The 14,631-nt window shown below is 53.7% G+C and overlaps 5 protein-coding genes across 5 annotated transcripts; 4 read left to right on the forward strand and 1 right to left on the reverse strand.

Annotated features, from left to right (window-relative positions):
* Window positions 1–533: 533 nt before the first annotated feature.
* On the forward strand, window positions 534–3,494 carry BP01DRAFT_386172 (basic helix-loop-helix domain-containing protein; the record flags this gene model as incomplete). Its single annotated transcript, XM_025577663.1, has 1 exon — window positions 534–3,494. One exon carries the CDS (start codon window positions 534–536, stop codon window positions 3,492–3,494), a length of 2,961 nt encoding a protein of 986 aa, XP_025427624.1.
* A 2,121-nt stretch (window positions 3,495–5,615) lies between these two features.
* On the forward strand, window positions 5,616–8,023 carry BP01DRAFT_162153 (ferric reductase family protein). Its single transcript, XM_025570707.1, has 6 exons — window positions 5,616–6,391; window positions 6,442–6,506; window positions 6,557–6,742; window positions 6,801–7,200; window positions 7,251–7,412; window positions 7,466–8,023. Exons 1-6 carry the CDS (start codon window positions 5,770–5,772, stop codon window positions 7,933–7,935), a joined length of 1,905 nt encoding a protein of 634 aa, XP_025427625.1. The 5' UTR covers window positions 5,616–5,769; the 3' UTR covers window positions 7,936–8,023.
* A 949-nt stretch (window positions 8,024–8,972) lies between these two features.
* On the reverse strand, window positions 8,973–9,995 carry BP01DRAFT_360136 (nucleolar protein 16). The gene is made up of 2 exons (XM_025575848.1): window positions 9,809–9,995; window positions 8,973–9,725 (listed from the first exon to the last, which is right to left on the reverse strand). Exons 1-2 carry the CDS (start codon window positions 9,937–9,939, stop codon window positions 9,134–9,136), a joined length of 723 nt encoding a protein of 240 aa, XP_025427626.1. The 5' UTR covers window positions 9,940–9,995; the 3' UTR covers window positions 8,973–9,133.
* Window positions 9,996–10,270: 275 nt separating this feature from the next.
* On the forward strand, window positions 10,271–11,645 carry BP01DRAFT_376831 (Zn(2+) transporter YKE4; the record flags this gene model as incomplete). Its single annotated transcript, XM_025576971.1, has 3 exons — window positions 10,271–10,414; window positions 10,498–10,648; window positions 10,702–11,645. The coding sequence occupies 3 exons, from the start codon at window positions 10,271–10,273 to the stop codon at window positions 11,643–11,645; spliced, it is 1,239 nt and encodes a 412-aa protein (XP_025427627.1).
* Window positions 11,646–12,225: 580 nt separating this feature from the next.
* BP01DRAFT_360138 (putative GABA permease) lies at window positions 12,226–14,514 on the forward strand. Its single transcript, XM_025575849.1, has 6 exons — window positions 12,226–12,414; window positions 12,467–12,583; window positions 12,642–12,702; window positions 12,755–12,987; window positions 13,050–13,892; window positions 13,986–14,514. Exons 2-6 carry the CDS (start codon window positions 12,496–12,498, stop codon window positions 14,363–14,365), a joined length of 1,605 nt encoding a protein of 534 aa, XP_025427628.1. The 5' UTR covers window positions 12,226–12,414; window positions 12,467–12,495; the 3' UTR covers window positions 14,366–14,514.
* The last annotated feature ends 117 nt before the right edge of the window (window positions 14,515–14,631 follow it).

Consider the following 14,631-nt stretch of genomic DNA (forward strand, 5'->3'; position numbering starts at 1 on the left):
CCCCCCCTCCAACCAACCGCTCGATAAGATCCTAGGGGAACAAAACGCCCCTGCACATGTTCAGACATTCACGAGGTTTCTGCTAGTCAGATCCTCATTCACCTTCCTCTGCTCACTCACCTTCCTGTCTCCTGCAACCTCCTAATCAACCTCTCTCCGCTCTCATAGACTGTTGGTTTCCACCCTCCACTGTCCCTACTGTCTTCATCCTCCCACTGCCATCACGCAAGGTCCCTGGGTTACTCCACTGTCGCAATCTAAGCCTGCTTAGCGCTGGCTGGACCTGTTCGCCTTTTATCGACTTCATTCCGTACCTAGCCGGCTCACCACCACGCACTCTTTCCAGGTATGCATTTTCATACGTGGTCAAGACCTGTGGCCTGGTCGTCAACCTGGTTGCCAACCTGGTCGTCAATTGGTCGTATATGCAACTGACTGGGATTCAGGCCGAAGCTTGGAAGCTTTGCTAGCGGTCACCCACCGGCCAGGACTGACTCTGCAATTTATGGTCCCGGCTTTGGCCGTTGGACAAGATGACAATGCCCACCATGGGGAGCGACTTCCAGCTCTTCTCCCCAAACACTAATAAAAGATACTCAAGAGACTCTCAGGCCGAGTCAATGTCGTTCGCTCAGTCTCTGACGGATGAACCCCCCCAAGATTGGACACAATGGATGAGATGGGATGATCAAGGCTTCGCAGAGGGAGTCAAGGAGCTCTCCCAATCACCCTTCGATCTAGCCTTCACCTCACCACACTCCTCCACGGGCAATCCAAGCACAGGCTTCTTCAACAAATCAGAATTCTCGCCTGACATTTCCCTCGACTGCACCAGTCTCCCGTTTGATGCAACTTTCGATCAAGGAATCAACAGTATGTGTAACTTGAAAGGCGACTCGAGTGGAGCAGAGATGCCTTCAACGCTTTCGACTGTGGCAGGCTCGCCCTTGTCACCCGACGGAATCACCCGCAAGCGCAAGTCGGGCAGTGACGACGATGGTTCAACCATTAGTGGCGTCGTGTCCACCAGCAAGAAGATGCCCGCTAAGAAGCGGGCACACAATGTCATTGAAAAGCGGTATCGTGCCAATCTTAACGAGAAGATTGCAGAGTTGCGAGACAGCGTACCCAGCCTGCGAGCCTCGAAGAATGCAGCTAGCAACATGATTGACGACGACGAAGGCGAGGGCGTCACGCCTGCCGGCAAGTTGAACAAGGCTTCCATCCTATCGAAGGCGACGGAGTATATTCGCCACCTGGAAATCCGAAACAAACGACTCGAAGAGGAGAACACCGCCCTCAAGAACCGACTTCGCCTAGCAGACAAAGCTGCTGAACAGGTGATCACATCCACCGCTTCCGTCTCATCACCCAGCAACTACACCGAGTCGGGAGCAAGCTCATCGCCTAGTGTGTTCTCGCAGGTTGAGGACTCGCCCAGTGACCACTCCCCTACGACACTACATCCTCCCGAGGGCATGATGAAGGTGCCAGATGCCTTCAAGCGCCTGAGAGACGAGGCGGCTGCCAAGAACAATGCTTTCGCACATTCATACATGCAATCTCCGAGCGGCAGCGGCAACAACCATGCGTCTACTCAAGGTGGTGGAGGTCGGAAACGGTCCTATTATCCCAACAAATACATGCTTGGCGCCCTCGCTGGTCTCATGGTTCTTGAGGGAATGGGTAGCGAGAAGAAGAGCGATTCCACCGCCAAAGGCCTGCTGGCTGTTCCCGTCAATCTGTGGAGTGGCCTACAGAGCCCCACCATTAACTATTGGATGGCAATGGCCCGCAGCTTTTGGTATTCATGGCATGCACGGGCTATCTCGCACTTCCTGGTTCTCGCCACCTTGGTCGTTGGCAGTGCGTTTGTGGTTTTTGTCTACCTCTTCAACGCCGGGCCCAAAAGTCAACCCGGGTCATCCAAGACTGCGGCTATGTCCGATGCTACTCTGTCCTCCTCCAATTTCCGACGTCAGGCGTGGTTAACAAGCATTCAACAAGTCGGTGTTCCCCGCCACCGCTTCTTCCATGAGTGGTACGTGGTGACATCGCGTTGCTTCGAGTATGTGTTGCGGTGCCTCCTAGGCTGGAAGCTTTACTCTTCAATCACCGGAGTGACCGTAGAGGACGACAGGGGCCGAGTCAAGTCATGGGACATTGCCATCGATGCGCAGTTGGCTGGTGGCGACCCGGAAATCAGCAAGAGTAGACTGGTGCTTACTATCTTTGCTGCCGGAACTTTGCCTCGCAGTCCAATGCGGATGATGCTCAAGGCACTCCATTGCCGTATCCTACTATGGCGAGTTGGTGTTCCCGGATCGTGGACCTTCCACATCTCCAATGATATTGCTCGGTCATTGGCCGGCTACCAGTGGGATCTTGCACGCAAGATGCATGCAGCTATGCCGAAGGATCACCCCGATGCTCTGCCCAGCCATCTGGCGGCTCTACTGCAGCTCGACTGTGACGAGGTCATGATTGACACCGTTGTGCAACGGGCAGCGAATCTTACTTGGAATCGTCCTACGCAAGAAGGGGCAGATGATGATGAGGCTCTTCTTGACGTTGTTGAGGAAGACCCGGCCATTCGGTCCTCCCTCGACGCTCTGGCAGCCTGGTGGTCAAGCCATCTCTTGCAGCGGGCTTTACTTCGATACTTTGAGGCGAGTTCTGGTGGCCCGGATGCGAAGAAGAGCCGTGATCTATTCAAGGCCAAGATCAAAATCGCTCTGGACGTTGCTCCCCAGCCTTCTGCCGCCCACACGCGCGCTTTGGTAATGAAGGCGGTGTTCTTTGATCAGGATCGTGCTACTAATATTGGAGCGGTCCTTGCAGCGCTACCCAAAGAGAAAGGAACAAGCATGCAGAGTCAGGCCTCGAACTTCCTCGATTCGTCGCTCCCTGTCTCTGTGCGGGATGAGATCGCCATATCCGTCCGTTGTGCCATGATTGCGGCCATCTTCACGGCACGAACCACGGGTGACACCTCTCTCCCCGCAAACTTCACCATCCAGAAAGCGATCACATGGTTCAATCAGCTGCCTCTTGACCCAGTGGACTTGACCCTGATCGGCTTCGCCTCGGTTTACCATTTGTTGCATGTTCTCGCTTCAGATACCGATTACCTGTCGTCTTCCGAGTCCTCCCCCTCCTCCCCCGCTTCGAGAAGCTCTACCCCATCTTCGGAGTGCTCCGATGACGAAGGTCACGACAAACCCCGCTTCTCCCCGAAGCAGGCAGTTTCGCCCCAGTCCATCCCCAATCTTGGACGCGTCGCATCTGAATTGATGTACTGGGCACGCAACGCTTACAACCCCGCATTCTATGGCTTCACTCCCCAGCTTGTGAAAGTGATTGAGAGTGAATGCACATCTTTGTGCCACAGCGCCGGCGTTGATGTGGCGGACTATTCATCCGTTCGGGAGGAGAAGAGTAAAGCCAAACAGGTTAAGGAGAAGAAGAAAAAGAGACGCTCGAGAAGGGTTTAATTGCCACGTGCTCGGGACAGCAATTGATCTCTCTTCCAAGCCTTGTTCTCCATCCAAGATGGCGGTGGCTGCAGCCTGGAGCCAAGCAGTTGCCGAACGCACTTGCAAATCCGATGACAAGCTTTCTACAACATCACCGTTACGTTACATCTCACGAACTGGCCACTGCTGGATGTCACTCGATTCAGTACAACATGTATGCGTCTTTTTGTTTTATTTGAAATGGCGCAAACTGCTCACATGCAGGGATAAATGAAATGGAGGGTTTTTTTTCCTATTGGAGTCGTATGTTTTCGGATTATGCAATCAATACCTCTTTTTTTCCACTGGGATCGGACCGGCCACGGCACATTTCTATCCCTGTTCTTGGTTCTTCCTAATGCTTAATCACTTCATTCTTACGACATATTGTCGCCTAACGCAACTTGGAAAGTTTCTTGCAGTGACATGTTTTTTTTTTTTTTGGCCGTCCATACAATAGAGTATCTGTACAACCACCATCCGTGCATTTTGGACTGATATCCGCCTAGATGGTTTTCAGCTTTTTTCTGGTATTTCCCCTGGCGCATTTGTTCTGAATTCCGGAACGTCCAGGATAGAAAAATCCATATCGGATTTGACTTTACAGCCAACCCACCCGGGTGCATACAATGTGAGCATGTTGGCTGAGGGTTCAGGTACTGCCTTTAAGGTGAGACCTTAGGCTATTGTCGCATGGTGAATCCTCTGGTTCGCGAATGAACGGCAATGTCAATCAATTCTCCGCCGCAATGCAATTCACCCCTGACGGCATTCAAGTCATGAACATGCATCACATCATATTCGAATCTGTTCTTGTATTAGTTGCCTTGCCAGCCTTCCTTGTTATGACGCAGAGCTTTGAGGGGCAAGCGTTGTCCAAGGCAGCAGCGCGCACTGCTTAGCGGAAAGCCCAGTATAGTAGGTTAAGCGACTCCTCACCCTACCTGTAAGAACCAGAAACCACCGTGGCATCGGAGGGGTTCTGATCAACGGGGCCTAGAACTGGCTGCTTTTAAGTGGTTCTAGTCATGATGACATGAGGTTCTGCAGAGGCTGCCCTAAGCGGGGTGAAACAATGCGTTTCCCTCCCGACGTTACAATGGCTTCCACGCCAAAGACAGCGCACACGATGCAAGAATGTTACCTGATCGAAGTAAGATCTTCGCAGCTCGTTTATGTCATTGAGCTTATCTGCCGAGTCTCAATTACATGACGTCAATCGTTTGCTTCCAGTCTGTGAACTCCTAGCCTAGGGATGCGGGCAGCCTCGATCCACCCGCAAGGGGCTGCAACCAGCAGGACAGACAGGCTGGTCAGCCATACTGTCTAGCCATACTGTCTCAAACTCTACTATGGACCTGTGCCTTTGTCCCTGAGTAGTGAGTTGGATTGAGGTACTAGCGGGACAATTGCAGATAGCTGGTGCGCAGCTGGGATGCCCCTCAGCTTGGATGACATGTTATGACAGCGCCCTGTCGTCAGTTCGGAACGTCATAGCTACAAGTCAACTTGGCTACATTCAACAGAAACCTGAAATACAGCAACCAGAGAGGCAGAGCTGCAAATGAGGATTTGGAAGGGTTGCGGAGGGCGGATGCAGCAGACACGCAGATTCCCGTCCGTTTTCGGCGCTGCCGTTCCATCGCCCCGCAACCACGCCTGTGTTTCATCCCCTTCGCTGCCTAAGCTTTTGACGGATGCCAAATGCTTGCAGACGGGCTAAGCAGGTTAAGGTTGACCGGGAAATCTGCCGGATGTGCGTACCTGTCCGCTATGCCAGGTCCGACGCTCTCCAAGTCGTCCCCGGCGAATCACGGGGAGGTACACATTCCACGGAAACTCAACCCCCACACATTCTGAGGTTGCAATGCCTCTCTGAACAGCGAGACTCTGCTGCAATGCCTTCCCGTTGCATGAAAACGCTGGGCTTGAAGCAGCAGTCTTAGTCTGCTCTCTTGCTGGGTATCATTGCCCTTAGAATGGCTCCCCTCCATAGGCGCAAAGAGCGATGGATGACGGCATAGTTATGAAGAGGCCTATGCAGCTGCTCCACGTCATGAGAGCCATGAATCTAGAATCCCCAAGGCCGAGATGGTATATGTAGAGGGTGCTGGCGCTTTCCCGGTTTGAGCACTGGTTCGATGTCCGGCCTTTTGCTGATCCTTAGCGAAAGTGCACCACGCTCCGTCTCTGCTTCCTTCCTTCAGCACATACTCAACTCTTCTACCACGGCGATCTCGACAGCTCACGCAAGATGGGGGTAGACTACCACGAGCCGGGTCAACCGCGGTTCCGCGACGTTCATCCCCCGATGAAGGCCTCGTTGGCGACCCCAGTCTTCGTCTTTGCTGGCGGAGTATTTGTGCTCTTCCTTGGCAGCATGTACACACAATTACAACATCGGCGGCGATTACGTCGGATTCTGGAGAGCAAAGATGACGACCAGGACCGGTATGCGCAGAGCAATGCACTGTCTGCCACGCTCAACAAACATGTCTTTTATGCGCCGCTGCTGTCAACCCGTCATAGTCGCGAGTTCAGGTTGGGAAGCTGTCACATGGGGATTATCCCGCTGCGGCTGGAGGCGATTCTCTTGTCATTGTACATGGCGTTAAACGTGGGGTTCTTCTTCGCAACGGTGGACTGGTGGGCGGATTGGGGGGAGGTGATGTATCAGCTGCAATATACAAGTGGTACCCTCGCGGTCTTGAATTTGCCCGGGTTGATCCTCACTGCGGGTCGCAACAATCCTCTGATTCCGTTATTGGGAATCAAGTTCGATACTTTCAATTTGATTCATCGTTGGGCCGGGCGACTGGTCGTCGTGGCGTCAACAGTGCATGTTGTCTTGTCGATTATCCCTCGACAGAAGGAGTGTAAGTGCAATCCTTGAAGTGGTGGCGACCTCTAGGCTGACGATGGCTAGTGGGAGGTTTATCTGCAGTGACACATCTTGTCTGGAACACTCCGTTCTTTGTGTATGGTATGACGGTAAGTCGACTCGCATCGGAATGCGCGGACACTTTACTGATGGCCAGGAGGCTTTCATCGCGTTCGCGGCCATCCTCGTCCAGTCCATCTCGCCCCTTCGCCATGCCTTTTACGAGGCGTTTCTGCATCTACATATCCTGTTGGCCATTGCATCTATGGTCGGACTGTGGTACCACTTGCGTGGCATGTCGCAGCAGACGGCGCTGTTGGTAACGTTGATTCTATGGGGATTCGACGTAAGCCATCGTTACTTCCTGGTCAAAGACATTGCCTGGCTAATCATATCTACTCCAGCGAGCCGCACGGCTGTTTATTATCATCTGGCGCAACGTCGGGAAACAGCGCACCACCGCCACGGTCGAGCTTCTTCCGGGAGACGTGGCTCGCGTGAGTGTGGCATTGGCGCGGCCTTGGACCTTCAAAGCCGGCCAGTACATGTACCTGTACCTGCCCTCGCTGGGTCTGTGGACCTCGCACCCGTTTTCTGTTGCTTGGACGGCCTCGGACCGCAGCGTGATGACCGAGAAGCGGAGCTCGAACGACTCGATCAACCGTCTGCTGGGCGGACCCCAGCAGACCACCATGTCGTTCCTGATCAAGCGCCGCGACGGGTTTACGGGCAAGCTATTGTCGAAGGTGCACAAGTCGTGTGATGGCAGGTTCCAAGCTACTGCGCTCGCCGAGGGACCATTTGGTATGTCCCGTTCTTCAGTAGCTCCAGAACCGTTCACTTATGATGTTCAGGTGGTCTTCACTCCCTAGCCTCGTACGGTACCGTTCTCCTCATCGCCGGCGGTATCGGCATCACCCACCCGATGTCGTATCTCCACGAGTTCGTGAACAACATCACCTCGCAGACCCAGGCGGTCCGCCGCGTAACCCTGGTCTGGGTAGTACGGAGTCTAGGTCAGTTTTGCGTCTCTTTTGTTCATCAGCGTAAAACTAATTTCAAAACCAAGACCATCTCTCCTGGATACAACCCTGGATGACGTCCCTCCTCAACCACCCGGCACTTCAGATGGCTACCCTCCGCAAGGCCGAATCCTACTTCCAGTTCCCGGAATTTTCTTTGAATGTGCAAATCTACGTGAGCAGCAGTAGCGCGTGCACTAGCGTGAGCAGTGCGGACAGTTCTAGTGCTGGGAGTGATGCCTCCCCGACGCGCCCAGATACCAGCCCTGAAGAGTTCCTGTCTGATTCTTCCCCCTGGGCGGCCGTCGCGCCGCCCTCAGTCCCCGTGAACGTGCAGACTGGCAAGCCGTGCTTCCGGGACATCTTAGCAGTCGAGATGGCACAGCAGGTCGGCGCGATGGCGGTGAGCATCTGTGGGCCTGGGGCGATGGGGGATGACGTGCGCAGGACGGTGAGGGAGTGTCAGGGACGGGGGCCGTTGAAGGTGGAGTTGTTTGAGGAGAGCTTTTCTTGGTGATTTTGGGTCTAGAGGGAGAAGCGAGTATGTTTTTTTGAAACCATCGGGTCTTGGGTATGGTAGAGGTGTTTTATATGGGCTAGTAAGGGCTTGTGGTTGGTTTTGGAATTGGGATTGTGGGAATATGGGGTGGGCGTTTTATGTTAGCGCTTGCTTGGGCTTTCTTTTGAATGTATTTATTCAAGTGTAGAGGATGGGTAGATACTAGAATTCCCCCTTGGCTGTTGTTTTTTTCCTAGAGAGTCTATAGGATGATTATCTCGTGTCTTTTTCTTCCTAGCTTAGAGAGAGTAGATTCCGACAGTTTGCTGAATGTTGATGTCTGATGCTCTGAGTGAAGCCGTTGGCCAGATGCTTGGTGGCACCATCTCAGAGCAAGCGAACCGAACACTACATGTTCGGATTCTACAGAGTAAGTACTATCCTTTGGGACTAGAAGCCATGAGTTCTGTCGCCAACAGTTATAACCATTTACTTCTTACTTGAGCTACATCCTTTCGCTTGAACAATAGTATAGATACCCGTCGTCCTTAAGAGAGTCATTAAAGAATTATCTCAACCATATAGCTTAGATAAACCAGCTTCTTATTACATTTATATCATCATTTAGACTATATCTAAAGTCTTAGAGATATTTAACGTTATAAGTCATTTCGAAAAAGATACTGTCTTTTGCTCTTCGGATTGACTCTATATCTAATATAGTATAAATTACTTGAAGATTCTTCGCAGCTTCTGTCTTAAGGACTACTGAGTATCGACTACACATAGTGCAGCTAATGCAGTTCATTTACACCCTTCACCCCTCAACTCTTCCTTTTCTTCCCATCCATCTACTCTCTTTCTCCACCTCTACATCTGTCTTTCCACCTCGATCCCCTCACATGCTCATCCGCTGGCTATTCCTCCGCAAGAGAGTTCTAAGTGATAACACGGGTGTTGTGGCTGGCTGCTTGCAAAATGTAGTTTTACCGACTCGAAGTGGTACTATACTATAGGTATCGTTGCTGGGTGGAAGCAGAAGAACTTAGGTTTACGAAATGAAACTTGTTCAACTAAACTGGTATACCGCGAAGTAGTTTAGTAGAGCCGGACACAGCCCATGTCAGACACTTTTAGCCCAAGAACCCCCCAAACAAAGAGATCAACGCCATAGTCGCCAATATGCAGATGAATGAATTTTCAAAAGAACAACAGATCATGACCGACTCTTCTCCCACTTGGCGATTCTCCGTTTCAGATCGCCGGCGGTCTGCTGCATCGGATTCAGTCGCCGGTCACGAGCCATGGCGGCGTAATTGTCTCCGTGCTTCTCCACCAGACGCAGAATCCACTCCTCCTCTCTCTTACTCTGGTGCCGGGGCTTCTTGGCCGCCACCTTGAGGCTCTCCTTATCGGCCTGCAATTCGAGCTGACGAACAATATCACTGTCGTTGTTCTGCTTCTTCTGCTGCGCACTCGCCTCGCCCTCATCGCCGGACAGATCATTCAGCGGGTCGTTCAGCGGGTTGTTGCGCTTGTGCTTGCGGCCCGCCACCTCAATCTCCTCGTCGCCGCTGCGGATGACGCGCAGAATCTTGCCGGTCTCGGGATCGCGCTCGACTCGAATCTCCCCGGTGGCGCTCTTCTGGGCAACAGCAGTGGCGCTGCTCTTGATGTGTAGGGAATCCTCGCGCTCGCGCTCGATGCCGTCTTTCGTGGGGCGCTTCTCAGAACCACCGGTCGGCGCATTCAGGCGGTGGACAAGGCCAAGCTTGCGGTAATTTTGCGTGAGGGTCAGATCACGGTTCCTAATGGGTGAAACATGATTATTAGCTGTGTTGTTGCGAGATTGGAGTTTTTGTTCGTCGTGGTGGTTTGAATTCGCTCGTACCAGTTCTCGGCGATAATGGCGTTGCCCAGGACGTTGATCTTCTTGCGGCCGTTCTTCAGGATGCCGGTGCGCTTGGCCTTGGCCTTGGGCAGACCGGACCTGTTCTTTCTCTTTTGGCGCACGTTGGTCATGATGTATTAATTATGTGCAGCGGGGGGCTGATAGTTGTTGGAGCAATAGAGTCCCTCCTGCTTGCTCAACCAAAAAAAAAAAAAGTTATCGGCCTCCCGAAAAGTCGAAGGTGTTTGCACGTGGTCTTGGCGTGTTTGCGCGGGAACGGATCGATAAGAAAATGCAGGAGACGGAGGGAGATCGGGGAATCCAAAGCACACGCACGCGCGCCGCTTTCTCCGCTAAGGGTCTGTCGGTCTTACTATTTATTTTCCAGCCCCGTCAGCCTTTCATGTCCTGTCTCCAATTCCGCTTCCTGCCTTGAGTACCCCGCTGGAATCTGTCGCTGTCATGGTTCTTCCCTCTTTGCGTCCGATGCGTCGCATTGGTTTGGCTCTTGCTGCTGGTGTTGTTTTGTTCTCAGCGTTGGCTGTTGCCCAGGATGCTATCTCCGTCGGAGAGCTGTCGGTTGGGCAGATTGAGGAGGAGCTGCAGGTGGGTTCTGCCTTCGTTTGTCTTGTTGGAATGCAGAGGCTTGATGCTTTTCATTGATTGTGTCTGACATGAGTCGAATCTAGAATTGCCCCTTGGTTGAGTCCCTGAATGAGCATAAGCGCGCTACGAGCCCCCAGACCACCAGCCTGATGTCCAAGATCTTCTCGGTCCTTTTCCCTGGAAGCCCGGCAGTCAATGCGATTCTGGCCACCATCTACATCTCCGGACCTCCGAGTATGTCCTCTATGTTTGGTACAGCAACTCAACCCAGCTGACACTCGCCTCAGACTTCCTTCTCGCGCTCTGCCCCCCGAACATCGACCCCTCCTCCCTCTCCGTGATGGTCGCCTTCGCCGTCGGCGGACTTCTAGGCGACACCATCTTCAACCTCCTCCCCGAGATCTTCCTCGGCGAAGACGCCTCAGACCACGTCCGCTTCGTGATGGTTGAACCTAACCGCAATCTCCTCCTCGGCCTGGGAATCATGGTCGGGTTCTTCACCTTTGTGGCAATGGACAAGGCTCTGCGCATTGCAACCGGCGGCGAGGGCCACTCTCACTCTCACGAACATACCCACAATGAACCTTCCCCGGCCGCCACGACCACCAGCAGCTCGGCCACCACCGACCCGTCCTCCCTGAAGAACCGTAAACCCGCTGCTACATCGCCCACCTCATCTGCCGAGCTCAGTGTTGCGGCCAACCCCTCCCCCAGCATCAAACTCGGCGGCTACCTCAACCTCATCGCCGACTTCACCCACAACATTACCGATGGCCTGGCCATGTCCTCCTCCTTCTACGCCTCCCCGACCATCGGCGCCACCACCACTGTCGCAGTCTTCTTCCACGAGATCCCTCACGAAGTCGGCGACTTTGCTTTGTTGATTCAATCGGGGTTCTCGAAACGCAAAGCCATGGGCGCCCAGTTTGTCACCGCGATCGGTGCCTTCCTGGGGACGTTCATCGGAATTGCCGTGCAAGAGCTGGGTGGGAACTCTGCTGCTGCTGCAACCTCCTCTGCTTCCGCTTCGACGGTAGGTCTCCTCGGCACGAGCCTCACTTGGGGCGATATGCTGCTTCCCTTCACGGCGGGGACGTTCTTGTACGTGGGCACCGTCTCGGTCATTCCGGAGCTGTTGGAGACGAGTGGGAAGGATAAGCGTACCGAGGTGAAGCACATGATCACGCAATTCTTGGCTGTGGCAGCTGGGGCGGGGATTATGTTGTGGTAAGTTTTTTTGATTCTTGTTGGGAGGGTGATGCTAATCTTGGTCATAGGATTTCTTGGGATTGAGGTGGTAAGATGAATTGAGATGATGGGTGCATTGCTATTGCTTTTGGCGAGGCTTGGGTACATGGTACATAATAGAGATAATGGGATGAGACTTTCTGGTGTTTCAAGGCAAAATCAAGGCGGCATCTGGGAGTTTGGCCAAATGCAGAGCCACTTCAGTCAAATATACCTCGAAAGGATAGGGTGACTGTCGGGTAGTCAACAGCATACCGAGTTCAACCAGATTCGATCTCTAAGACTACGCTGAATTAATGGATGAGTGAGTATGCTCGTGACGTGGTCGGAAAGCCCAGCCACCAGCCAGGCACTTCTTTCATCGACAATTCCCCCGCATTCAATCTCGTTTAGGGCATTCCTGGTGGGTCCCTAAGTGGCGAATGCTACCACAGGTGTACTCTTACAGTACACTCAAGCAAGGGGCTTTCTTCCAGCTTCGGTCGTGGCCGGGCTGAACCTGCGAGTGGCACCATGCAAATAGACGACTCCAGAACACCACAATGAGACAACCCCCAGGAAAACTGCATTTCATAAGGACTTTCCTGGTTGTGATAAGCTTATCAAGCTGGCCGGGGGTCTTACACAACACAAATGACGCTGTCGCCAGAAGTTTCTCTTTCGGGTTAAGCTGCGGGCAAGTGCCGGTTATCTTATCGCTTCCCCAGCTTCAGCGGCACGCGGCAGTTGCTGCCCTAATGTCGTCTATCAGCGTATGTTACTGAGGATAAATACCTCTCTAGACGCTCTGACAAGCCTCTGCAGTTTGCATGTGTACACAACCATCAGTCACGATGATTGCACAAGACGATGAAATCCAGCAGATGCCCCCCTCATCCACGGGAGAGGATGTTCGTCTGGAGCATCTTGGATATGAGCAGGGTACGTTGGTCTCTGATCTCTGCGGGAAAGGTTTGCCAGCTGACGGTGGTATATGTAGAGCTCAAGCGGTCATTTGGACTGCTAGGCATGATTGGGTTCAGTTTCAGCGTGGTTACCTCGTATGCCTCCCGCCGCAGCTCCTCGTTTCACTGCTCAATCTGACCCAACTAGGTGGACGGCACTCAGCGGTGTCTTCATCGTGGGAGTCACCTCCGGGGGTCCTCCGGTCATGGTGTTTAGTTTCATTGGAGTCAGTTTGCTCACGCTGGCCGTTGCCATCCCCATGGCCGAGATGTGTTCGATGTATCCGGTGGCAGGCGGCCAATATTCCTGGGTTGCAGCCCTAGCACCCCCGAAGATCGCGCGGGGACTGTCTTATGTGACAGGCTGGTTCATGATAATCGGTGGGCTTCCCTGTTTTTCTTCTGCGGGCCCTCCCCACCCTCACTGACTCTTTCCCAAACAGGTCTCCTAGCAATGGGCGCCACCAACAATTCCATCGCGGCGCAGTTCGTCCTGGGCATGGCGAACCTCGTCTTCCCCAGCTACGAGATCCAGCGCTGGCAGACCGTGCTCGTCGCCTACCTTGTCGCCCTCCTCGCCGCCGCGATCAACATCTGGGGCCCGCACCTCCTCAACCGCCTCGCGCGCTTCATCCTGATCTGGAACATTTCCGCCTTCTTCATCACGATCATCGTCCTCCTCGCGACCAACGACCATAAACAATCCGCCTCCTTCGTGTTCGTCAACTTCCAAAACACCACCGGGTGGGACCGAGCGATGGCTGCCATCGTCGGCATTCTGCAGGCCTGCTTCGGGATGTGCTGCTATGACGCGCCCTCGCACATGACCGAGGAGATGAAGTCGGCCTCGAAACAAGCTCCGCAGGCCATCATCTTGAGCGTGGTCCTGGGCGCCCTCACCGGCTTTGCATTTCTACTCGTCTTGTGCTTCTGCATCGGCGACATCGACGCCACCGCCAACTCCGCCACCGGCGTCCCCGTCATCCAGATCTTCTACGACTCCACCGGCAGCAAGGCCGCCGCGTGCGTGCTGGCCAGCTTGATTGCGGTGATCGTCATCGTCGCGGGCAACAATATCCTCGCGGAGGGGTCCCGCTGTGTGTATGCGTTCGCGCGCGACCACGGCCTCCCCTGCAGCACCTGGCTCGCTAAGGTGGATCAGACGAAACAGGTCCCCGTGAATGCGGTGTTGCTCACGCTGGTCGTGCAGTTGGCGCTGGACGCGATTGATTTCGGGACGAGTACGGGGTTTGAGACGGTTATCGCCATCTCTACGGAAGGGTTTTGTACGTCCCCTCCTCTGTCTGCCGCTTTTACCCCCCCCCCACCTCCCTCCTTTTCTCTCCCATCTGCAGCAGTTACTAAACAGACTTTGATAGACCTATCCTACGCAACCGCCCTCGCCAGTCGTCTCCTCGGCTTCATCACCTCCCACAACAGACAAATGACCGGCCCGTTCGCCCTCCCCTCCTCGGTCTCCATCGCCCTCAATGTGGTGGGCTTGTTGTTCTTGTTGTTTGCGTCGATTACCTTCAATTTCCCGACGACGTACCCGGTCACCGACCAGTCGATGAACTACACTAGCGCGGCGATTGGGGTGATTGCCTTGATTGCGCTGGGGACGTGGATGAGTACCGGGCGGAAGCATTTTACAGGGCCGGGGGGTGCCCAAGGGCTTCCGGGGGGAAGGGTGGTAGAGCAGGGGAAGGCCGTTGAGGTGGATGTCGATGGGATGGTGGACCGGGAGAAGAAAGGGTGACTTCTTCTGTTATGGTACTGTGTCGGTAATCAGGAGGAGTAGTGTAGTGGTGTCTTGATAGTTATATGCAATTGACTTACATAATTCGTGGTATCAGTCGTTGTGGTTCTCAGCTTGGGATGTTGATGACTGTTTCGGGTTGGGAGAGGCTGCCAGAACCCACGCAGCTGGTGTTTCTCCTCCAACCCCCTCAGTTCATATGTAATTATTGTTAGCATTTCTTATTTGGCAGCCACTGATGACAAATTAAACCGGGTCGGAGAGCC

This window comes from Aspergillus saccharolyticus (genome assembly GCF_003184585.1).
Source record: "Aspergillus saccharolyticus JOP 1030-1 unplaced genomic scaffold BP01scaffold_44, whole genome shotgun sequence".
NCBI lineage: Eukaryota > Fungi > Ascomycota > Eurotiomycetes > Eurotiales > Aspergillaceae > Aspergillus > Aspergillus saccharolyticus.

Bases quoted from the DNA above. Each gene is read 5' to 3' on its own strand.
- BP01DRAFT_162153 (XM_025570707.1), top strand. From the start codon at position 5,770: ATGGGGGTAGACTACCACGAGCCGGGTCAACCGCGGTTCCGCGACGTT. The intron at 7,201-7,250 runs GTATGTCCCGTT...TATGATGTTCAG, and splicing joins GCTCGCCGAGGGACCATTTG to GTGGTCTTCACTCCCTAGCC. The intron at 7,413-7,465 runs GTCAGTTTTGCG...TTCAAAACCAAG, and splicing joins CTGGGTAGTACGGAGTCTAG to ACCATCTCTCCTGGATACAA.
- BP01DRAFT_360136 (XM_025575848.1), bottom strand. From the start codon at position 9,939: ATGACCAACGTGCGCCAAAAGAGAAAGAACAGGTCCGGTCTGCCCAAG. The intron at 9,726-9,808 runs GTACGAGCGAAT...TTCACCCATTAG, and splicing joins GCCATTATCGCCGAGAACTG to GAACCGTGATCTGACCCTCA.
- BP01DRAFT_360138 (XM_025575849.1), top strand. From the start codon at position 12,496: ATGATTGCACAAGACGATGAAATCCAGCAGATGCCCCCCTCATCCACG. The intron at 12,703-12,754 runs GTATGCCTCCCG...TGACCCAACTAG, and splicing joins AGTTTCAGCGTGGTTACCTC to GTGGACGGCACTCAGCGGTG. The intron at 12,988-13,049 runs GTGGGCTTCCCT...TTTCCCAAACAG, and splicing joins AGGCTGGTTCATGATAATCG to GTCTCCTAGCAATGGGCGCC.